Source organism: Salmo salar, chromosome 18 (genome assembly GCF_965601325.2).
Source record: "Salmo salar chromosome 18, fSalSal1, whole genome shotgun sequence".
In the NCBI taxonomy this organism is placed as follows: domain Eukaryota; kingdom Metazoa; phylum Chordata; class Actinopteri; order Salmoniformes; family Salmonidae; genus Salmo; species Salmo salar.
In genome coordinates, this window is record NC_138308.1 from 87,558,883 (window position 1) to 87,584,801 (window position 25,919).

At 41.8% G+C, this 25,919-nt stretch overlaps 1 protein-coding gene across 1 annotated transcript; it reads right to left on the bottom strand.

Annotated features, from left to right (window-relative positions):
• Positions 1-295: 295 nt before the first annotated feature.
• LOC106577918 (trafficking protein particle complex subunit 14) lies at positions 296-25,656 on the bottom strand. Its single transcript, XM_045701529.2, has 11 exons — positions 24,923-25,656; positions 23,846-23,941; positions 23,623-23,752; positions 23,386-23,472; positions 19,920-20,040; positions 19,556-19,703; positions 14,295-14,356; positions 6,393-6,565; positions 5,577-5,713; positions 5,193-5,392; positions 296-4,702 (listed from the first exon to the last, which is right to left on the bottom strand). Exons 1-11 carry the CDS (start codon positions 25,412-25,414, stop codon positions 4,495-4,497), a joined length of 1,854 nt encoding a protein of 617 aa, XP_045557485.1. The 5' UTR covers positions 25,415-25,656; the 3' UTR covers positions 296-4,494.
• Positions 25,657-25,919: the final 263 nt, after the last annotated feature.

Here is a 25,919-nt window from a genome sequence, read left to right on the forward strand (position 1 = left end):
GTGTTGGGACTCTGCTGTTGGGACAGCTTTATGTAGGCCCTAACAGTTCGTGGGCACCATTTGTCACCGTTATAGTGCAATTAATGTGTTGCTTAGTGTTGTGTTGTGTAGTGGCTTTGCTGGCATACATCCCACATTTTTTTGTTTTTGTTTGCTCCACCAAGATTTACATGCTAAAATCCCTACTGGCTGCAAGCATAACATGGTCTTGTTTTATGTACACACACACACACACACACACACACACACACACACACACACACACACACACACACACACACACACACACTGCCCAATCTTTCCAATTGTCTTTATTCATTCAGTCAGTGCAACAAACTAGGAGTGACCAAAAACACTTTTTTTCCCCCAACATGTTTGTTGCAAATTCAAAACACTTTTTGCCAACAGACGTTTGCATTCAAGGCATTCCTTGTGTTTGTGTGTCCGAGGAACCATGAACAATACATTTTAATTGTAAATAAAGTGCTTAAAAACAAATTACTGTTAAAAATAAGTCCAAAATATACATAAACAATGCAATTATGAGTTACTTTGGTCTGAGTGGAAATAATAAATTAATTTCAAATCACAAAGGAAAGGAATGGAAATGTTATGACCAAACGTTTTGTCTGATAAAGGGAACAATGGAAATGCAGTTGGAATGGGGCTGTTTTTCAAGGTAAATAAAACCAAACAAAATAAATCATGATAAACAAGATAACAGCAAAGCCTACATCCTCTACTATGGGTTGACAGCTACAGTGCATTTGGAAAGTATTCAGACCCCTTGACTTTTTCCACATTTTGTTACCTTACAGCCTTATTAAAAAAAAAAACAATCCTCATCAATCTACACATAATACCCCATAATGACAAAGTAAAAACAGGTTTTTAGATACTTTTGCAAATGTATTAAAAACAACAACAAATACCTTATTTACATAAGTATTCAGACCCTTTGCTATGAGACTCGAAATTGAGCTCAGGTGCATTTTGTTTCCATTGATCATCTTTGAGATATTTCTACAACTTGGAGTCCACCTGTGGTAAATTCTATTGATTGGACATGATTTGGAAAGGCACACACCTGTCTATATAAAAGGTCCCACAGTTGACAGTACATGTCAGAGCAAAAACCAAGACATGAGGTCAAAGGAATTGTCCGTAGAGCTCCAGGACAGGATTGTGTTGAGGCACAGATCTGGGGAAGGGTATAAAACATTTCTGCAGCATTGAAGGTTCCCAAGAACATGGTGGCCTCACTCATTCTTAAATGGATGAAGTTTGGAACCACCAAGACTCTTCCTAGAGCTGGCCGCCCGGCCAAACTGAGCAATGGGGGAGAAGGGCCTTGGTCAGGGAGGTGATTAAGAACCCGATGGTCACTCTGACAGAGCTCTAGAGTTCCTCTGTGGAGATGGGAGAACCTTCCAGAAGGACAACCATCTCTGTAGCAATCCACCAATCAGGCCTTTATGGTAGAGTGGCCAGATGGAAGCCACTCCTCAGTAAAAGGCACATGGCCGCCTGCTTGGAGTTTGCCAAAATGCACCTAAATGACTCTCACCATGAGAAACAAGATTCCCTGGTCTGATGAAACCAATATTGAACTCTTTGACCTGAATGCCAACCTCCACATCTGGAGGAAACCTGGTACCATCCCTACGGTGAAGCATGGTGGTGGCAGCATCATGATGTGGGGATGTTTTTCAGCGGCAGGTACTGGGAAACTAGTCAGGATCGAGGGAAAGATGAACGGAGCAAAGTACAGAGAGATCCTTGATGGAAATCTGCTCCAGATGGCTCAGGACTTCAGACTGGGGCGAAGGTTCACCTTCCAACAGGACAACAACCCTAAGCACACAGCCAAGACAACATCAGGAAAAGTCTCTGAATGTTCTTGAGTGGTCCAGCAAGAGTCCGTGCTTGAACTCCATCGAACATGTCTGGAGAGACCTGAAAATAGCTCTGCAGCGACACTCCCCATCCAATCTGACAGCGTTTCAGAGGATCTGCAGAGACTCGAGGCTGTAATCGTTGCTAAAGGCGCTTCAACAAAGTACTGAGTAAAGGGTCTGAATAGGTTTCTCTAAAACCTGTTTTTGCATCGTCATTATGGGGTATTGGGTGTAGATTGATGAGGGGAAAAAAACAATGTAATCCATTTTAGAATAAGGCTGGAACCTAACAAAACGTGGAAAAAGTAAAAGTGTCTGAATAGTTTCCGAATGGACTGTATCTATCCAATATAACACAGAGGGTCTTCTTTAATGGAAATGTGGTAATCTGCAAGGCAGCTGTCTTGGTCCTTTACGGTTCTCTATTCTTTATCAATGATCTACCACTAGCCTTAAACAAAGCCTGGAATCAACAACAAAAAATATGTCACATGCTTCGAAATCAAAAAGGTGGAGACTAACAGTGAAATGCTTACTTACAGGTCCTTTTCCAACAATGCAATGAGTTTTTTCATCAGAAATAAAACAAAAAACAAACACGATAATAGCAAACTACATCCTCTACTCAAGTCTCTTGTGTCCTTGACAAGATATAGAAATGAACAAAGGATACACAAGAAGGTTTATGTCCAGGGAAAATGAGGCATACCACTCAGTAGACAGTCACATTTGGTCAGATTGTTTGAAATGTCCCCACCGAATATCACATTGTCTTTTACATCGGGGATAGATACCTCTTGGCCATTCCCATTGGTTTATGAACCAGAAAATAAAATGAAAATACAAATATACATCCAGTGTTTTAGGCTCATTCAGAAGCATACAACACACACAAACCACGATCGTTCATTATTCCTAACACAAATGGAAACAGTTGAAAACCTCTACAGGGACTGACTTTAAATAATGCACTATTCTGGATTACCCAAGAGGACTAAATCCCTAATAATAATGTCAAGTGTGAATGACCTCAACGATCAACAGGCTCAACCAGTCAACGCTTTAACAGCTGTGAACCACAGTGGCAGGCTATGTCCCAATTCTCCACCCTTCTCCCAAAATGTGCACTTGCACAATTTCCCGGCTTGGATGTGAAAGTATTGGATTGGAGAGAGGTTCCACCATTGTTAAATCCATTAGTCTGTAGATTGTATAGGGACGGAAAGGAAAGACAAATGATTGGAAAGGATGCAGGATTGTTCCCTTTCATGGAGTGTGTACTAATATGTAGTGTACTAAGGAGATGAGAAAATGTTAGATTTTTAAGCAGCAGCAAATGCTGACAAAATAAAATAATAAAACTCAGACAAACACACAAAATCTCTGATAGCCAGTGTAAAGACAAAATATTAAATGTTTTAAATCCAGTGTAGAGACTGTGGCCCTTAGTCACTAAACTACAATACATTGTAACAACAGTGAAACTATCTTTTTTCCACAATGAAACCGAACTCGGCCCTTTCTCTGGGTCATCCTGGCGCTTTTGTTAAAGCTAGAATCCTTAGTTGCTACATACATATTTTTTTTTTACTTATGAATTATATATACCCATTGATTCTTGAAGAATATTATAAATGCCTCATGAGCAACTGTTGTACCCCGTCAGAACCCAAAATATAAGTTTGTGTACAACTATTGGAGTAAAACAATGTGAACAAACACCGTACAGCCTCAAAACATGGCTAAATTATAATGTTGATATCATGGAAGGTCAGTCCTTCAAAACATGGCTAAATTATAATGTTGATATCATGGATGGTCAGTCCTTCAAAACATGGCTAAATTATAATGTTGATATCATGGATGGTCAGTCCTTCAAAACATGGCTAAATTCTAATGTTGATATCATGGAAGGTCAGTCCTTCAAAACATGGCTAAATTCTAATGTTGATATCATGGAAGGTCAGTCCTTCAAAACATGGCTAAATTCTAATGTTGATATCATGGAAGGTCAGTCCTTGCATCCATAGCTCTGTCTATGACAGTGGTTACATCACTCCAGGCCTATGCCAAAGCGTTTTACAAAAACAGAGGCGGGGTGAATGCTTGTTATTGTTTGACTCAAGGACTCTAGCTTTAACATCCAAAGTTTTACATCAAACATGTCACATGCAGAACAGTGTTAGAGAACACTTAACAGTATTAGTTAGACAATGTATTAAAAGTTTGTTAATTAACCAAACCCTGTTATTTTCACGTTAAATGGCAGCACAAATATTACTGCAGATCTAGCTCGCCACCCGATGTTTTTTTGTGTAAAACAGTTATTTACATATTTAATTACACACCAAGACATAAAACAAGGAATAAAACAGAATGTTGAAATAATAGTAAAAAAAAAGAATTGTGTTGAAAGTAACTTCTCCGGTGTCTTGAAATGATGTGGATCATGTAGAGTAAGTCATTCAGTGTGGTGACTGTGGTCTGTATTTTTATGTGAAACAGTTCTTGCGTTTTGTTTCAGGTTGGATGAAAAGCTCAATGAGAAATGTTCTCCCTCCCTCCCCCCCTCTTCCTCTAAATCTCCCATTACATCTTATTTCCTCTCTACCTCGTTCCTCCAACCCTCCCTCCCTCGCTCGCTCTCCCAGTCTCTTCCAAGTTCCAGTACCAATACCTTACACTCTCTCTTGGCGATCTTATCCAGTGAGAGGACGGGGCGTTCGGGGGGAAGGTAGAGGGGTCGACCCACTGGAGATCCCACTGGAGGAGTGATGGCCCGGCGCTCCATAACACTGCCCGTCCTGGAACACACACACAGACAGATACAGACAGACGCAACAGACGGACACACACACAGGCACACACACAAGATGGGGATGATTAGGAGAGAGTTCAAAGAGTCAGAGTGGTCAGGGAGGCACTGCCAGAAAATGGGGATTACAGTGTGGTCGGGTGTGTGTGTGTTTGACTGAATGCTAATCTGTGTGTGTCTACGTGTGTGTTCTGCCTTCAAGTTAAATCTAAAAAGGGAATGTAAATTTGATGTTTTTCCTCCGGATCTACACAACCTACTGTACATTCTCAAAGTGAATGAGAACTATATACATACGCAATCAAAACACCTTTGGTTTTTAATGTTTTATTCATTTGGAAAATGTTCTATAACTGTTAATTATTTTTTGAAAATGTGGAGTAGGTTGTGTAGATCGGTAGGGATTTTTTTGTTATGTATTCCTTTTTAGATTACATTTTAAGGCAGCAAGACTGTATATTCGCGTCTGTGTCTCCTACCTCATAAGATGCGACCGTGAGGGTTGTTGGTGAGAGAAGCTCTGTGACCGTCCCAGACTCTGTCTGTCCAGCAGGTCTCTAACAACAGGGCTGGAGGGAGAGTTGTTACGGGACAGGGACAGAGACATGGGTCTGGCCTCAGCAGGAGGGTTGGAACAGGACGCTGTGAACTGGAGCTTCAGCTTCATGTGCTGGCTTAACTGGAGAGGAAGAGGGGGGTGAGTGAGTAATGTTTGGTCTGAGAAACGACAGACAGACTGACTGAATGTCTGTCTGAGGGGGGGGGGTGTGTGTGTGTGTGTGTGTGTGTGTGTGTGTGTGTGTGTGTGTGTGTGTGTGTGTGTGTGTGTGTGTGTGTGTGTGTGTGTGTGTGCGCACTGGTACCTCAAAAAGTCCTGCCTTGAGTATCTGGAAGGCAACTGTGAAGGAGAGGGTGGACCCTTTCCGACACTGTCCCAAGTTGTTGAGGGGGGAGTGACACACCACAGAACTCGCTGACGGGTCCTCCTGCCGACCACGACCTGGGGGGAGGAAGGGAGAGAGGATGCTGTTTAGTTTAACCAAGTTGTTGAGGGGGGAGTGACACACCACAGAACTCGCTGACGGGTCCTCCTGCCGACCACGACCTGGGGGGAGGAAGGGAGAGAGGATGGTATTTAGTTTAACCAAGTTGTTGAGGGGGGAGTGACACACCACAGAACTCGCTGACGGGTCCTCCTGCCGACCACGACCTGGGGGGAGGAAGGGAGAGAGGATGGTGTTTAGTTTAACCAAGTTGTTGAGGGGGGAGTGACACACCACAGAACTCGCTGACGGGTCCTCCTGCCGACCACGACCTGGGGGGAGGAAGGGAGAGAGGATGGTATTTAGTTTAACCAAGGGGAAAGCAATATAATATAACCTAAAGTCATTCTGTTCCTCTGGTATGTAGTCAGTTAGTTAGGGGCTTTGTTACAAATCATGACTAGATGTTAGACAGGATTCACCCCTCATCTACCACCACTACATTCCTCTCCCTCTCTCTCTTTCTTTTTTTCCCTCCCGGTTCTGTAACAACCTCTCCTTTTATCTCTCCATAATTTTTTCGCTCTCCTCCATCTTCCCTCTGTCTCTTTCCATCCATCTTCCACTCTCTCTCTATCACTCTTTTCCCCCCTCCATAATGATTATCGCTTCTCCTCTCGCTCCCTCTCCTCTCACCTTCGGGTGTCCAGACCAGGCGTACAGCCAGGAAGTCCTGCAGGTTGTTGAGGAGGGTGTATTTGACCCGGAAGTGCTCCTGCGGCCTCACGGCACTCTGACAGGAAGCTGTCATCACCAAACGGGGGCGGTCCAGTCTCACGCTGGGTAGCTGGTAGTGGGTCGAAATGTACCTGGAGATGGGAAGTGAAGAAGGTCAAATCAGGTAATAATGGGGTAGGTATATTTGGACAGATAATAGAGTTAATGGAGAGTAGTTATTATGGGGTAGTTCCAACAAATACTGGGTGTACATGTATCTTGTGAAGGGAAGGCTTGTAGTTATAATAGGGTAGTTACAGTGCATTAACCTCTTGGGGCTAGGTGGGACGCTAGCGTGCCACCTGTGGTGCACTCCATCAACAGCAGGTGCATTTCAAGAGCGGCAAATTTGAATCCAAATAAATGTCAAAATTCAAATTTTTCAAAAATACAACTATGTTACACCATTTGAAAGATAAACATCTCCTTAATCTAACCACGTTTTACGATTTCAAAAAGGTTTTACGGCGAAAGCATAAATTTAGAGTATGTTAGGACAGTACATTTACAAGAGTTGTGTGTAATGTTTTGTCAAGTCAAAGACAGGGTCACCAAAACCATAAAACCAGCTAAAATGATACACTAACCTTTTACAATCTCCATCAGATGACACTCCTAGGACATTATGTTAGACAATGCATGCATTTTTAGTTCTATCAAGTTCATATTTATATACAAAAACAGCGTTTTACTATGGCATTGATGTTGAGGAAATCGTTTCCCTCCAATAACCGGCAGTCAAGTCAGCGTCACAAATTAAATAATTAAAATTAGAAAACATTGGTAAAATATTATATTGTCATTTAAAGAATTATAGATTTACATCTTTTGAACGCAATCAACTTGCCAGATTTAAAAATAACCTTACTGGGAAATCACACTTTGCAATAATCTGAGCACTGTGCCCAGAAAAATACGCGTTGCGATACAGACTAGACGTCATGTTGGGGAGATCTAAAATCGAAAATACTATGTAAATAATCCATTACCTTTGATTCTCTTCATCAGATGTCACTTCCAGGTATCACAGGTCCATAACGAATGTAGTTTTGTTCAAAAAAGCTCATCATTTATGTCCAAAAATCTCCGTCTCGTTAGCACATGATGTAAGCCAGCCGGACTTCTCGTCATGAACGAGGGGAAAAAATATATTTCCGTTCGTTCAAACATGTCAAACGTTGTATAGCATAAATCATTAGGGCCTTTTTTAACCAGAACATGAATAATATTCAAGGTGGACGAATGCATAGCCTTTTATAACGTATTGGAACGAGGGTACCCAACATGAAGTAGCGCGCCAGGTGTCTAATGGGACATCACCGTTCCATGGCTCTTGTTCGGTCAGATCTCCCTCCAGAAGACTCAAAACACTTTGTAAAGGCTGGTGACATCTAGTGGAAGCAATAGGAAGTGCCAAAATATTCCTAAACCCCTGTGTTTTTCAATGGGATAGGTTTAAAGTCAATACAACACATCAGGTATCCACTTCCTGTCAGAAAATGTCTCAGGGTTTTGCCTGCCAAATGAGTTCTGTTATACTCACAGACACCATTCAAACAGTTTTGGAAACTTTAGAGTGTTTTCTATCCATATATAATAAGTATATGCATATTCTAGTTACTGGGTAGGATTAGTAACCAGATTAAATCGGGTACATTTTTTTTATCCAGACGTGCAAATGCTGCCCCCTAGACCCAACAGGTTAAGAAAGTAATGGGACCCCTTCCCACATTTAGTTACGTTACAGCCTTATTCTAAAATGGATTCAAATACTTTTTCCCCCTCATCAATCTATACACAATACCCTATAATGACAAAGCGAAAACAGGTTTTTAGAATTTTTTTGCAAAATGTATTTAAAAAATATTGAAAAAACACCTTATTTACATAAGTATTCAGAACCTTTGCTATGAGACTCGAAATTGAGCTCAGGTGCATCCTGTTTCCATTGATCATCCTTGAGATGATTGGAGTCCACCTGTGGGAAATTCAATTGATTTGGAAAGGCACACACCTGTCTATATAAGGTCCCACAGTTGACAGTGCACGTCAGAGCAAAAACCAAGCCACGAGGTCGAAGGAATTGTAAGTAGAGCTCCGAGACAGGATTGTGTCAAGGCACAGATCTGGGGAAGGGTACCAAAACATTTCTGCAGCATTGAAGGTCCCCAAGAGCACAGTGGCCTCCATCATACTTAAATGGAAGAACTTTGGAACCAACAAGATTCTTCCTAGAGCTGGCTGCCCGGCCAAACGGAGCAATTGGGAGAGAAGGGCTTTGGTCAGGGAGGTAATTAAGAACCCAATGGTCACTCTGACAGAGCTCCAGAGTTCCTCTGTGGAGACGGGAGAACCTTCCAGAAGAACAACCATCTCTGTAGCACCACCAATCAGTAAAAGGCACATGACAGTCCGCTTGGAGTTTGCCAAAAGGCACCTAAGGACTCTCAGACCATGAGAAACAAGATTCTCTGGTCTGATGAAACCAAGATTTAACTCTTTGGCCTGACAGTCGAGCGTCACGTCTGGAGGAAACCTGGCATCATCCCTACGGTGAAACATGGTGGTGGCAGCATCATACTGTGGGGATGTTTTTCAGCGGAAGGAGAGTAGTCAGGATCGAAGGAAAAATGAATGGAGCAAAGTACAGAGAGATCCTTGATGAAAACCTGCTCCAGAGTGCTCAGGACTTCAGACTGGGGCCAAGGTTCACCTTCCAACAGGACAACAACCCTAAGCACACAGCCAAGACAATGCAGGAGTGGCTTCGGGACAAGTCTCTGAATGTCCTTGAGTGGCCCAGCCAGAGCTCGGACTTGAACCTGATCGAGCATTTCTGGAGATACCTGAAATAGCTGTGCAGCGACGCTCCCCATCCAACCTGACAGAGCTTGAGAAGATCTGCAGAGAAGAATGGGAGAAACTCCCCAAATACAGGTGTGCCAAGCTTGTAGAGTCATACCCAAGAAGACTTGAGGCTGTAATCACTGCCAAAGGTGCTTCAACAAAGTACTGAGTAAAAGGTATGAATAGTTATGTAAATGTGACATTTCAGTTTTTTTTTATTTTTAATAAATTAGCAAAAATTCAACAACAAAAAACTGCTTTCGCTTTGTCATTATGGGGTATTGTGTGTAGATTGACGAGGTAAAAAAATTACAATTTAATCAATTTTAGAAAAATGCTGTAACGTAACAAAATGTGGAGAAAGTCAAGGGGTCTGAATACTTTCCAAATGCACTGTATAATGGAACAGGTATAGTGAGTGTGTGGGGTAGTTCTAGTGATTATGTGGTAGTTCTATCTATCAGTAGATATAGACCTGGGCCCAGATTCACAAAACACTTCTTACGCAAAAACTTAAGACGTTTCTTGAGAAAAAAAATAAGTGCAATTCCTCAACAATATCTTAAGATTTAATGATTTTCTAATAAACTTCTCAAATATAGTCTTATGATGTTTGTTGCTAGGCAACCAATTTAGCTAGCCCACGAGCAAGCAATGGCAATCATGTTAGCATATTTCTTACTGAGATTAGTTCTAAAACATGTTCTTGGGTTTAAAATAATCAATACTGAAACTTTCAGATTAAGTTTGTGTGAATTGAACATGGTCAATTGCTTTCATGAGCTTTTTCTCTCACTGCCCAGAGTTTAAGACAAGGGTTTAGCTATCTTGAACATTTCCAAGAACTTCATTTTCAAGAATCTAATTTCTTCTGAACTTTTTGCTAAAGGAGAAACATAAGAAATAGCACAAGAAAATTTCCAATAACCTTTTTGAGGAATAGCAGCTTTGCTTAACCTCTTGGGGCTAGGTGGGACGCTAGCGTGCCACCCGTGGTGCACTCCATCAACAGCAGGTGCATTTCAAGAGCGGCAAATTTGAATCCAAATAAATGTCAAAATTCAAATTTTTCAAAAATACAACTATGTTACACCATTTGAAAGATAAACATCTCCTTAATCTAACCACGTTTTACGATTTCAAAAAGGTTTTACGGCGAAAGCATAAATTTAGAGTATGTTAGGACAGTACATTTACAAGAGTTGTGTGTAATGTTTTGTCAAGTCAAAGACAGGGTCACCAAAACCATAAAACCAGCTAAAATGATACACTAACCTTTTACAATCTCCATCAGATGACACTCCTAGGACATTATGTTAGACAATGCATGCATTTTTAGTTCTATCAAGTTCATATTTATATACAAAAACAGCGTTTTACTATGGCATTGATGTTGAGGAAATCGTTTCCCTCCAATAACCGGCAGTCAAGTCAGCGTCACAAATTAAATAATTAAAATTAGAAAACATTGGTAAAATATTATATTGTCATTTAAAGAATTATAGATTTACATCTTTTGAACGCAATCAACTTGCCAGATTTAAAAATAACCTTACTGGGAAATCACACTTTGCAATAATCTGAGCACTGTGCCCAGAAAAATACGCGTTGCGATACAGACTAGACGTCATGTTGGGGAGATCTAAAATCGAAAATACTATGTAAATAATCCATTACCTTTGATTCTCTTCATCAGATGTCACTTCCAGGTATCACAGGTCCATAACGAATGTAGTTTTGTTCAAAAAAGCTCATCATTTATGTCCAAAAATCTCCGTCTCGTTAGCACATGATGTAAGCCAGCCGGACTTCTCGTCATGAACGAGGGGAAAAAATATATTTCCGTTCGTTCAAACATGTCAAACGTTGTATAGCATAAATCATTAGGGCCTTTTTTAACCAGAACATGAATAATATTCAAGGTGGACGAATGCATAGCCTTTTATAACGTATTGGAACGAGGGTACCCAACATGAAGTAGCGCGCCAGGTGTCTAATGGGACATCACCGTTCCATGGCTCTTGTTCGGTCAGATCTCCCTCCAGAAGACTCAAAACACTTTGTAAAGGCTGGTGACATCTAGTGGAAGCAATAGGAAGTGCCAAAATATTCCTAAACCCCTGTGTTTTTCAATGGGATAGGTTTAAACTCAATACAACACATCAGGTATCCACTTCCTGTCAGAAAATGTCTCAGGGTTTTGCCTGCCAAATGAGTTCTGTTATACTCACAGACACCATTCAAACAGTTTTGGAAACTTTAGAGTGTTTTCTATCCATATATAATAAGTATATGCATATTCTAGTTACTGGGTAGGATTAGTAACCAGATTAAATCGGGTACATTTTTTTTATCCAGACGTGCAAATGCTGCCCCCTAGACCCAACAGGTTAAGAAAGTAATGGGACCCCTTCCCACATTTAGTTACGTTACAGCCTTATTCTAAAATGGATTCAAATACTTTTTCCCCCTCATCAATCTATACACAATACCCTATAATGACAAAGCGAAAACAGGTTTTTAGAATTTTTTTGCAAAATGTATTTAAAAAATATTGAAAAAACACCTTATTTACATAAGTATTCAGAACCTTTGCTATGAGACTCGAAATTGAGCTCAGGTGCATCCTGTTTCCATTGATCATCCTTGAGATGATTGGAGTCCACCTGTGGGAAATTCAATTGATTTGGAAAGGCACACACCTGTCTATATAAGGTCCCACAGTTGACAGTGCACGTCAGAGCAAAAACCAAGCCACGAGGTCGAAGGAATTGTAAGTAGAGCTCCGAGACAGGATTGTGTCAAGGCACAGATCTGGGGAAGGGTACCAAAACATTTCTGCAGCATTGAAGGTCCCCAAGAGCACAGTGGCCTCCATCATACTTAAATGGAAGAACTTTGGAACCAACAAGATTCTTCCTAGAGCTGGCTGCCCGGCCAAACGGAGCAATTGGGAGAGAAGGGCTTTGGTCAGGGAGGTAATTAAGAACCCAATGGTCACTCTGACAGAGCTCCAGAGTTCCTCTGTGGAGACGGGAGAACCTTCCAGAAGAACAACCATCTCTGTAGCACCACCAATCAGTAAAAGGCACATGACAGTCCGCTTGGAGTTTGCCAAAAGGCACCTAAGGACTCTCAGACCATGAGAAACAAGATTCTCTGGTCTGATGAAACCAAGATTTAACTCTTTGGCCTGACAGTCGAGCGTCACGTCTGGAGGAAACCTGGCATCATCCCTACGGTGAAACATGGTGGTGGCAGCATCATACTGTGGGGATGTTTTTCAGCGGAAGGAGAGTAGTCAGGATCGAAGGAAAAATGAATGGAGCAAAGTACAGAGAGATCCTTGATGAAAACCTGCTCCAGAGTGCTCAGGACTTCAGACTGGGGCCAAGGTTCACCTTCCAACAGGACAACAACCCTAAGCACACAGCCAAGACAATGCAGGAGTGGCTTCGGGACAAGTCTCTGAATGTCCTTGAGTGGCCCAGCCAGAGCTCGGACTTGAACCTGATCGAGCATTTCTGGAGATACCTGAAATAGCTGTGCAGCGACGCTCCCCATCCAACCTGACAGAGCTTGAGAAGATCTGCAGAGAAGAATGGGAGAAACTCCCCAAATACAGGTGTGCCAAGCTTGTAGAGTCATACCCAAGAAGACTTGAGGCTGTAATCACTGCCAAAGGTGCTTCAACAAAGTACTGAGTAAAAGGTATGAATAGTTATGTAAATGTGACATTTCAGTTTTTTTTTATTTTTAATAAATTAGCAAAAATTCAACAACAAAAAACTGCTTTCGCTTTGTCATTATGGGGTATTGTGTGTAGATTGACGAGGTAAAAAAATTACAATTTAATCAATTTTAGAAAAATGCTGTAACGTAACAAAATGTGGAGAAAGTCAAGGGGTCTGAATACTTTCCAAATGCACTGTATAATGGAACAGGTATAGTGAGTGTGTGGGGTAGTTCTAGTGATTATGTGGTAGTTCTATCTATCAGTAGATATAGACCTGGGCCCAGATTCACAAAACACTTCTTACGCAAAAACTTAAGACGTTTCTTGAGAAAAAAAATAAGTGCAATTCCTCAACAATATCTTAAGATTTAATGATTTTCTAATAAACTTCTCAAATATAGTCTTATGATGTTTGTTGCTAGGCAACCAATTTAGCTAGCCCACGAGCAAGCAATGGCAATCATGTTAGCATATTTCTTACTGAGATTAGTTCTAAAACATGTTCTTGGGTTTAAAATAATCAATACTGAAACTTTCAGATTAAGTTTGTGTGAATTGAACATGGTCAATTGCTTTCATGAGCTTTTTCTCTCACTGCCCAGAGTTTAAGACAAGGGTTTAGCTATCTTGAACATTTCCAAGAACTTCATTTTCAAGAATCTAATTTCTTCTGAACTTTTTGCTAAAGGAGAAACATAAGAAATAGCACAAGAAAATTTCCAATAACCTTTTTGAGGAATAGCAGCTTTGCTTAACCTCTTTTAACTTTCTTCTCGAGTCTATAGTTAAGGAAGAAAATGGCAGTTAAGAGGAAATTGCTTCTTAAGAAGGTTTTGTAAATCCGGCCCCTGGGCCTCCCGAGTGGCGCAGCAGTCTAATGCACTGCATCGCAGTGCTAGAGGCATCACTACAGACCCGGGTTTGATCCCGGGCAGTATCACAACCGGCCGTGATCGGGAGTCCCGTAGGGCGGCGCACAATTGGCCCAGCGTCGTTAGGGGAGGGTTTGGCGGGGGGGCTTTACTTGGCTCATCGCGCTCTCTAGCGACTCCTTATGGTGGGCCGGGCACTTGCAAGCTGACCCCGCTCGTCAGTTGAACGGTGTTTTGTCTGACACATTGGTGCGGCTGGCTTCCAGGTTATGCGGGCGGGTTTTAAGAAGCGTGGTTGGGCGGATTGTGGAGAAAAATTGTGGAGAAAAAGGGGGTAAAATAAAAAAAATTAAAAAGTAGACCTACCTGGTAAATGGAAGCTTAGAGGTAGACCATTGCAGCACAGCCACCAATGGAACCTCCAGACCCTAAAGCAGAAAGAAAAACACATTCCTCAAATGATCTCATGCTGTAGACATAAGGACATTATTGGCAGATCTTTCATGCATATGTTTAATTTAAAACAGTTGAAATGATCTCACACTAAAGCCGGTTGTACACTACACAAAGAAAAAAAATTATAATAATTTGCTGAGCGATGGTCTTGCCAACATAGTGGTGCGCACACTAAACAATGTGGCACAGATGGGGGTCACACACTACAAGATTCTTCACTTGGTCGTAAGGATTGTCGATACCACGCTGTCTCGCCAAAACAACGACGTGATTAGATTTAACGTAGCTACGACGAGTTGTGGCTCAAAGCAGCTTCAAATATTTTCAGTCAGACATTAACGCCTTGCCATACAATGCAATCTGAAAGTATTCAGACCCCATGACTTTTTCCACATTTTTTTATTTTACAGCCTCAATTGTTTTTCTCCCTCATCAATCTACACACAATACCCCATAATGACAAAGCAAAAACTATTCATAAAAAATAACAACTGAAATATCACATTTACATAAGTATTCAAACCCTTTACTCAGTACTTTGTTGAAGCATCTTTGGCAGCGATTACAGCCTCAAGTCTTCTTGGGTATGACGCTACAAGCTTGGTACACCTGTATTTGGGGAGTTTCTCCCATTCCTCTCTGCAGAGCCTCTCAAGCTCGGTCAGGTTGGAAGGGGAGCGTCGCTGCACAGCTATTTTTAGGTCTCTCCAGAGATGTTCTATTGGGTTCAAGTCCAGGCTCTGTCTGGGCCACTCAAGGACATTGTGGTGGTGAAATTACAAGATTGTTATAATACTGTTACTGCATCAAATGGTAATTTTATGCAACAGAATAGGGGGTTCTCAGAACTCTATTGTGTCTGTGTGAACAGAGAGGTGACCTCTGCGGCTTAATGCTAAGAGTAGATTTACGTTGCCTTAGGTGATAAACCTAACAAGCCAAATTCCATTCATGTGAGGGAAATTACTCTGGTCTGACTGGAAGGTACCAGGGAGAGATGGCTCGGGTTGAGAGGAACCTCGTTTTGGGGGCCAAACCCTGGTTTCCTTACAATGAGAACAGTCTTCACAGCAGATACTGTCTGCTATGAATTATTCATTTATTTCATACAAATCCTAACCTTGTGACCCATTCCACACATCTGTTGTTTGTCACCCAGACTAAGGGGGTGTATCTTTGCCATATAAAAGATTTTGGTATTTTTTGTGTCGGAGCTCTCAACACAACATTCAAGAGTGTTGTGTCGACCAGCCATCGTTATTGAGTCACCTGTGTGTGTGTGGTGTGACATGCTTTTCTTATTAATAAGTGAATAAAGATTTAGTTTAACTCTGACTTGTATGAAAAGTTTGTGTCTCCTTATTTGACGATAAAGAAATAACCACCACAACATTCAGAGACTTGTCCCGAAACCACTCCTGCGTTGTCTTGGCTGTATGCTTAAGGTCGTTGTCCTGTTGGAAGATGAACGTTCACCCCCAGTCTGAGGTCCTGAGCCATCTGGAGCAGGTTTTCATCAAAGATCTCTCTGAACTTTGATCCATTCACCTCTCTCTCGATCCTGACTAGTCTCCCAGTCCCTCCCGCTGAAAAACATCCCCACAGCATGCCGCTGCCACCATGCTTCGCCGTAGGGATGGTGCCAGGTTTCCTCCGGACGTGACGCTTGGCATTCAAGCCAAAAAGTTCAATCTTGGTTTCATCAGACCAGAGAATCTTGTTTCTCATGGTCTGAGAGTCCTTTAACTGCCTTTTGGCAAACTCCAAGTGAGCTGTCATGTGCCTTTTACTGAGGAGTGGCTTCCATCTGGCTACTCTACCATAAAGGCCTGACTGGTGGAGTGCTGCAAAGACTGTTGTTCTTCTGGAAGGTTCTCCCATCTCCACAGAGGAACTCTGAAGCTCTGTCAGAGTGACCATCGGGTTCTTGGTCACCTCCCTGACCAAGGCCCTTCTCCTCCGATTGCTCAGTTTGGCCAGGCAGCCAGCTCTAGGAAGAGTCTTGGTGGTTCCAAACTTCTTCCATTTAAGAATGATGGATGCCAATGATGGGACCTTCAATGCTGCAGAAATATTTTGGTACCCTTCCCCAGATCTGTGCCTCAACATAATCTTGTATCGGACCTCTACGGACAATTCCTTCGACCTCGGCTTGGTTTTTGCTCTGACATGCACTGTCAACTGTGGGACCTTATATAGACCTTTCCAAATCATGTCCAATTATTTGAATTTACCAAAAGTGGACTCCAGTCAAGTTGTAGAAATATCTCAAGGACGATCAATGGAAACATGATGCACCTGAGCTCAATTTCGAGTCTCATAGCAAAGAGTCTGAATACTTATGTAAATAAGGTATTTCTGTTTTGGATTTTTTTATACATTTGCAAACATTTTCTAAAACCTGTTTTTGTTTTGTCATTATAGGGTATTGTGTGTAAATTGATTAGGATTTTTTATTTATTTAAACCATTTTAGAATAAGGCTGTAACGTAACAAAATGTGGAAAAAGTCAAGGGATCTGAATACTTTCCGAATGCACTGCACAGAGTGGAAAAACAGTTGAAGTCGAAAGTTTACATACACCTTAGCCAAATACATTTAAACTCAGTTTTTCACAATTCCTGACATTTAATTCTTGTAAAAGTTCTCTGTCTTAGGTCAGTTAGGATCACCTCTTTCTTTTAAGAATGTGAAATGTCAGAATAATAGTAGAGAGAATGATTTCAGCTTTAATTTCTTTCACCACATTCCCAGTGGGTCAGAGTTTACATGCATTCAATTAGTATTTGGTAGCATTGCCTTTATTGTTTAACTAGGGTCAAACATTTCGGGTAGCCTTCCACAAGCTTCCCACAATAAGTTGGGTGAATTTTGGCCCATTCCTCCTGACAGAGCTGGTGTAACTGAGTCAGGTTTGTAGGCCTCCTTGCTCGCACACACCTTTTCAGTTCTGCCCACAAATTTTTCTATAGGATTGAGGTCAGGGCTTTGTGATGGCCACTCCAATACCTTGACTTTGTTGTCCTTAAGCCATAACTTTGGAAGTATGCTTGGGGTCATTGTCCATTTGGAAGACCCATTTGCAACCAAGCTTTAACTTCCTGACTGATGTCTTGAGATGTTGCTTCAATATAGCGTCATCATTTTCTTTCCTCGTGATGCATTCTATTTTGTGAAGTGCACCAGTCCCTCCTGCAGCAAAGCACCCCACAACATGATGCTGCCATCCTCGTGCTTCACGGTTGGGATGGTGTTCTTCGACTTGCAAGACTCCCCCTTTTTCCTCCAAACATAACAATGGTCTTATATGGGCATACAGTTCTATTGTTGTTTCATCAGACCAGAGGACATTTCTCCAAAAAGTACGATCTTTGTCCCCATGTGCAGTTGCAAACCGTAGTCTGGCTTTTTATGGCGGTTTTAGAGCAGTGGCTTCTTCCTTGCTGAGCGGCCTTTCGGGTTATGTTGATATAGGACTCGTTTTACTGTGGATATAGATACTTTTGTACCTGTTTCCTCCAGCATCTTCACAAGGTCCTTTGCTGTTGTTCTGGGATTGATTTGCACCATTCGCACCAAAGTACGTTAATCTCTAGGAGACAGAACGCGTTTCCTTCCTGAGTGGTATGACGGCTGCGTGGTCCCATGGTGTTTATACTTGTGTACTATTGTTTGTACTGATGAATGTGCTACCTTCAGGCATTTGAAAATTGCTCCCAAGGATGTACTAGACTTGTGGAGGTCTACAAATTTTTTCTGAGGTCTTGGCTGATTTCTTTTGATTTTCCCATGATGTCAAGCAAAGAGGCACTGAGTTTGAAGGTAGGCCTTGAAATACATCCACAGGTACACCGCCAATTGACTCAAATGATGTCAATTAGCCTATCAGAATCTTCTTAAGCCATGACATTATTTTCTGGATTTTTCCAAGCTGTTTAAAGGCACAGTCAATTTAGTGTATGTAAACTTCTGACCCACTGGAATTGTGATACCGTGAATTATAAGTGAAATAATCTGTAAACAATTGTTGGAAAATGTACTTGTGTCATGCACAAAGTAGATGTCCTAACCAACTTGCCAAAAATATAGTTTGTTAACAAGAAATTTGTGGAGTGGTTGAAAAACAAGTTTTAATGACTCCAACCTAAGTGTATGTAAACTTCCAACTTCAACTGTATTAAGCCAACATATTAAATTGAATAACATTGGTTGTGAACTTCAGAGCTGTAACGATTTGACACTTTGGCTTTGATTAAAGGCAAGTACAAACGCATACTAGTAGTAGTCATCGCTCCTGCTCTAGTCTACACATCCTGGGTGAAGCGAAACACTCATCATCTCACTGTTTTCTTCTCTGGCGAGCTCTCATTGGCTATTGCTTGTCACAGTTTTCAAAACGTTTTGTTTCACATCTCACACTACACGAGCACTGCAGATTTCATGCAGATAAAATCAAACATGTTTGAAAAAATTTGGGACGTCTGGGACTGCTCAAAGACGAGATCGGTAGTCCTCAGATTGTGTCTCTGACCCGTTCACATTAAACGAGCGTCAGTGATGTAGGCAATGACATGGGAATTTTTTCTCTAATCTCAAAAACTAAATCCGGGCCAAAATCGTGTAGTGTACACTCGGCTTAAGTATGATATTATAGTCTGGAATGTATCTCACTGACACAGATACTCCCTTCACGTTACTAACTGGGACTATTTAATTTGGTATTACGTTCTCCTTTCTCTCCGTGAGAGAATCTCTCCTTGCCTGCTTTTGAAAAAGGTTGAAGGTAACCGAGGAGAGGAGCCGAGGAGAGGAAACGTAGAAACAAATGCGCTTGTATGAAATGAGACATCTGCACTTGCGCATCAACATTTTCTAGATAAAAGGATAAGTAGCATATAGTTTTTAAATGTGTGCTTGCTTTTCTCCTTCCAGAAAACAACAGCTGATTCAAAGGGGGAGTGGCCAATGTTTAAACACTTCTGCACTAGCCTCCATGAGGATACACCTGTGCATCCTCTGCCGAAGTAGGTAATCATGGAGGTGAGCACAATCCTCCGTTCTCCTACTAACGAACTGACACTCTCCACGACTATTACCCACTTATCGGTTTCAGGGAAGGAGTCGAGGAGAGGATAGACTTTTGCCCAACTGAGAATCTCCCCCACTCTCACCTCGCTGGACTCTTCCTCTGGCTGGTCTCTGAGCTGCAGCTGAAACAGGAAGTTCTGCTCCTCCAGGGCAGAGAGCATGATGGGGAGGTGGGAGGAGCTACTGTTCATTCTGTGGAATGATGTCATGGTAACCTCCGCTGATTGGTGGCTGCAGACAGGTAGTATAGAATGTGGTTACAAAATGGTTACAAAAAGTGGCACTTAACATTCTGATCAAGGTCTTTTTTAAAAATGTTTACAGCAGTTAAAAAAAACAGACAATATTTAGAGAGACATTACATCTTTCAAACACTTGTTTACCAGACACTGATCTAAGGCCAGTTTTGCAATAAATCCTAATGGTTAAGATTGGGACTGTAATTACCAGACATTGTCCACTAGGAGTACAGAGCCGTCGGGCATCATGGGGAGATAGGACGCGTTGAAGTTAGGAAGAACCCTCACGTTCCTAACACACACCTCCTCCTGGGAACTGGAGTTTAATACTGGGGAGAGGGGGGAGAGAGTGGGAGGTGGAGCGGGGAGCGAGAGAGAGGTGGGAGATATTAAAAGAGACAGGAACAGGAAAACAGAGAGAAGGAGAAGTTTAAGTGATGTAGTATTGTCTCCTAAAACAATGGAGTCACTTCCATAGGACAATATTTATAAACATACACAAACCCCACTTACAACATCCACATCCCATTAAAGGAATAGTGCGACATTTTGGCAACCGAGTGCAGTTTCTCTGTGTGCAGTTTGAAGGAAGTTGAATGTAGTTTCTGGGGCCATTGCTAACTACAGTTAGACTTCCAGTCATTGCACTATAGGAACTGCTAGCATACGACCTTCAACTTCCTTCAAACTACACACAGAGAAACTGCACTCGGTTGCCAAAATGTCGCACTATTCCTTTAATGGGATGTGGATGTTGTAAGTGGGGTTTGTGTATGCATGTAGAAACATACAAATGGTATCCATGAGTTCATCTGTCTCTGGGTAAGTAGAAAAAAGGGCTTACACTGCCTTCAGAAAGTATTCACACCCCCTTGACTTTTCCACATTTTGTTGTGTTACAGCCTGAATTTAAAATGTATTAACATTTAGATTTTTTTGTCACTGGCCTACATACAATACCCCATGATGTCAAAGTGGAATGATGTTTCTCAAAATTTGTACAAATTAATTAAACATGAAAAGCTGAAATGTCTTAAGTCAATAAGTATTCAACCCCTTAGTTATTGCAAGCCTAAATAAGTTCAGGAGTAAAAATGTGCTTAACAAGTCACATAATAAATTGCATGGACTCACTCTGTGTGCAATAATAGGGTTTAACATGAATGTTGAATGACTACCTCATCTCTGTACCCACACATACAATTATCTGTAAGTTCACTTGGTTGAGCAGTGAATTTCAAAACAGACCAGGGAGGTTTTCCAATACCTCGCAAAGAAGGTCACCTATTGGTAGACGGGTAAAAAAAAAATCAAAAGCAGACATTGAATATCCCTTTGAGCATAGTGAAATTATTAATTACACATTGGATGGTATATCAATATACCTAGTCACTACAAAGATACAGGCATCCTTCCTAACTTAGTTGCCAGAGGAGAAGGAAACCGCTCAGGGATTTCAGCACGAGGCGAATGGCGACTTTAAAACAGTTACCGAGTTTAATGGCTGTGATAGGAAAAAACTGAGGATAGATCAACAACATTGTAGTTACTCCACAATTCTAACCTAATTGAATGAAAAGAAGGAAGCCTGTAGAGAATACAAATATTCCAAAACATGAATCCTGTTTGCAACAAGGCACTAAAGTAATACTGCAAATAAAGTGGCAAAGCAATTCACTTTTTGTCCTGAATACAAAGTGTGATGTTTGGGGCAAATCCAGTAAAACAGATTACTGAGTACCACTCCATATTTTCAAGCATGGTGGTAGTTGCATCATGTTATGGTTATGCTTGTAATCGTTTATCTACTGGGGAGTTTTTCAGAATAAAAAAAAAACAGAAAGGCAAAATCCTAAAGGAAACCCTGGGTCAGTCTGCTTTCCACCAGACACTGGGAGATGAATTCACCTTTCAGCAGGACAATAACCTAAAACACAAGGACAAATCTACACTGGAGTTTCTTACCAAGAAGACAGTGAATGTTCCTGAGTGGCCGAGTTACAGTTTTGACTTAAATCTACTTGAAAATATATGGCAATGAAAATGGTTGTCAAGCAATGATCAACAACCAATTTGACATAGCTTGAAGAATTATGAAAAGAATAATGGGCAAATGTTGCACAATTGAGGTGTGGAAAGCTCTTAGAGACTTACCCCAAAAGACTCACACCTGTTATCGCTGCCAAAGGTGTTTTTAAAAGTATTGACTCAGGGGTGTGAATACTTATGGAAATTAAATATTTCTGTAATTTATTTTCAATACATCTGCAAGAATGTATTAACATTTTTTTTTCTCACTGTCATTATGGGTTATTGTGTGTAGATGGGTGTGAAAATATATCCATTTAATCCATTTTTAATTCAAGCTGTAACACGACAAAATGTGGAATAAGTCAAGGGGCATGAATACTTTCTGAAGGCACTGTAGTTGTCACACTATCCCTTTAAGACAATACAGGGTCATTTCAGAGGGTCCTCTTACTCTATAGTGTAAACGCACACGCACCACACACCACATGAGCCATTACACTTCTGAGCTATTGCATAACACAGTAATAACACTGTGGCAGCGAGGATAAAGTACTTGATTTGTCATACTTTGCTCTCCGTTGCTGTTAACAAAAAAAGGCTGTATTAGCATAACCACTAGCTTAAGCACTTTGTTTTCAAACAGGAAAGAACATAACATAAATATGCCATTTATCAGATGCTTTTTTCCAAAGCGACTTACAACAGTGAGTGCATAACCTTTTCATATGGGTGGCCTAAGCGGGAATTGAAATCCACAACCCTAGCATTGCAGGTGCCATGCTCTACCAATTGAGCCACACAGGACCAATCATGAATCTTCATTTGGCACTCCTCAACTAGGGCATTACCCAAGCAGCTACTGTACTGCCACCAGGTCAGACTGGACACCAGCAAATGATTGTGCTTCCTGGTTGATTCATTCCAGAGCCGTGTATTTAGATAGATTGAGGTTTCTGCATTATGATTCATTTACATGACACAGCAACATTCTATGGCAGGCATGTTAGCGCCCCATTAACATGACATGGGGAATATTTAAATAATGCTTTGCAACTGAACTTCTGGAATTAGAACAATATTCAAAATTCGTAAAGTTGGCCCAACTCTCTATATACATGGCTCTGATTAATTCCAGTGAATGAACAGGATTTTACACACACACACACACACACACACACACACACACACACACACACACACACACACACACACACACACACACACACACACACACACACACACACACACACACACACACACACACACACACACACACACACACACACACACACACACACACACACACACCTTGTTTCAATCTTTCCTTTATTCAGAAGTGAGGAGCTCTTAGCTCTGCTTCAGAGCAGGGTGAGAGTGAGACTTAGCAAATCTGAGAATAGAAAACAGCCAATGAGTCTAGGGTTAAGAAGAAATAGTGCGAGACCATTCTAAATCCACAAACAGCCCCCTGCCATTTCTAGGCTTTAACTAGGCTCCAGAGTGTTTCTCGTTCAGTGTAACTAGGGTCCAGAGTGTTTCTCGTTCAGTGTAACTAGGGTCCAGAGTGTTTCTCATTCAGTGTAACTAGGGTCCAGAGTGTTTCTCGTTCAGTGTAACAAAGTTGAACCTCCCCAGCTCCCTACCTTTGAGAACGGTCAGGTGCTTCCCGGAGACGGTAATCTGTTGACATTTCACAGTCGGAGGAGGAAGAACACTCAGGGTGGTGCTGACTGGACCGAAAGGGGGAAGGTGGGGGAGAGAGATATATTTGTCATAAAAAAATGCATTCAAAAACTATTCTGTACACCATTTAATTGAATGCGAATATGATGTATTGAGATTTTTTTTAATTTCAAAGGCATGTGTGTGTTTGTGTGTACCCTGGGCCTTGAAGGTGTTGAGGTCCTGTCTGAATGTGTGTGTGGGACTCCTCAGCTGTAGGATGGTGAGGTAACCATGTTCCCTGATCTCTGCCTTCTCCTTCTCCTGCTTCCACACTGTCACTACGATCTGACATAGACAGGAACGCACAGGTCATGGCGAGGTTATGAACATGAATAGTCACTACGATCTGATCACACATACACATACACACACTCGCACCTTGACCTTGAGCGTGTTGACGTGGAGTTTGTCCAATGAGACGGTCAGAGGGAAGATGACCTCATCGTTCAGTACCACTGGCTTGTCCATGGGTGACTAGGAGAGAGAGGAAGGCACAAGCACACACACACAGAAATATTATAGCATTTTCTATTGTTCCTGGGTGACTAGGCGAGAGAAGACGAGACAGAAAAACTATATTATAGTGTGTGTGTGTGTGTGTGTGTGTGTGTGTGTGTGTGTGTGTGTGTGTGTGTGTGTGTGCGCGCCACACAGAGAGAGATTATGTAAACAACGGGTTCTCACAAAAAGAAAGGAGGAGGATTTATTTGGACTATAGATTGTTGATACGGATGTGAGTCACTACTGTTATCCACTCTCCCACATCAGCAGTGTATGATGGACAAACGGGATCTTTCACAGAAGTCATGGGAAATGAAAGTGTGGTTGAGTGTCAGAAATACAACAATCCATTCCCATTGTTTTTCCCACATTGAATATCATAGTGGGTGTTATCTTGCAGCGTTGCCAACACCTCAAGGTACATTTGTTTGGCTATGAGCTGCTGTGTTATGAGAGGTGGTATGACTTCTCTGAAAATATGACTGGCTTGTTTTTGTCTGTCTGCACTGGCACTGCGCGGCTTCATAACAGGCAATGGTGAGCAAATACTCCACATGCCCTGCTCTCTCTCAATGTCAAGTTCGGACAAATCGAAACAGTGCTGAGGCTCGCATGCTTGAGGCGTCTTGTATGTCATCAGTAACTACTAGATAGCGCCGACATGTACAGCAGATCACAATAACAAGTTATCATAGAGTGAGACAGTGTTTTGGCTTGTTGGGTCAGTGCATGCAGGAAGTTGAAAAAGGTCTGGTTCACTGTGGTCGTGGTTTACATGTGTGATTCTGCTGCACTCTTATCAGCTCAGGAAATGTCAGCACTTCCTATTTCACACAAGAGCTGTACACGTAGCCTATTATAAAATACAATAAACTGGACATGTTTATAGTCCACTTAAGGACCCTTCTTTCCCTTCAACTTATCACCAGACTGTTATTAATTATTTCATATTACCTGCATCGGTGCCCGCCGATACTGCCGCCCATCACTCCCCGTGTTATTGTGAATGAGAAGCGGCTTGCATTCTCTGAAGCCTCGGTTCCTGGACTCCCTTCTGCCTATATGGGCTGTACCCACAGCAAAGTCAACCTCGTCGGGGTCCTCGTCTGCACCGTCGTCGCTGTAGCTTCTCTGGAACTCGTGGGGGTGAAGTTGGGAGCGATGTCGGCTCTCGCCGGGGCAGACACTTGCTACAGCGGAGAGGGAACCTACCAGCTCCTTCCAAGCCCGGGTACCGCTGTCACTATCCCCGTTTCCCTTTGTCCCGCCCGAACCTGACCTTTCATCTCTGGACCGCAGGACCAACAAGAACTGCACGGTCTCGCCGAGATAGAGGTGACTGCGACGGGGGAGAGTTCGGTATTTTGACGGGTCGGAAAGGTCCGTGATGGGAACAGCAGGGAAATACATAAAATACTCGCATTGCGATTCCATCATTAGAACCATTGCTAACGTTAGCTAGCTTATTTACCCGGTTATTGCCACATACAAACAAGCTAATACGATTCACACCCCTCTTGGAGTTACAGTCTCCGTTTATGACCAGCGTCGACAGCTGGCCTATTTTCTATAAATATATTCTCAATAATAAACATTTAAAATCCAATTCATTGTGGCCATCAGTCGATGAACCTGCAACCGACTCTTCACTTTGCATTGTCCTTCAGTACAACCAGTCGATCACAGACAAAAAAAAAAGCAGAATATTGAAACTAGGCAGGAGTAATCAACTGCCTATAAATATAGTTCACAGAAGCCCACATAGCAAGCCTTTCTCTCCCCAGTCAGGTAGGCCTACTAAATACTATAGTATTATATTTAAAAAAAAATGTCTGACAATTAAATAAACACTTGATTTTGTCAAGTTGAAAACATTGACTGAAAATCCTGTTAAAGCCATTGTAAACTTGATGTGATCAATTTGTAACAATGCCTAGAGATTTGCAATTTC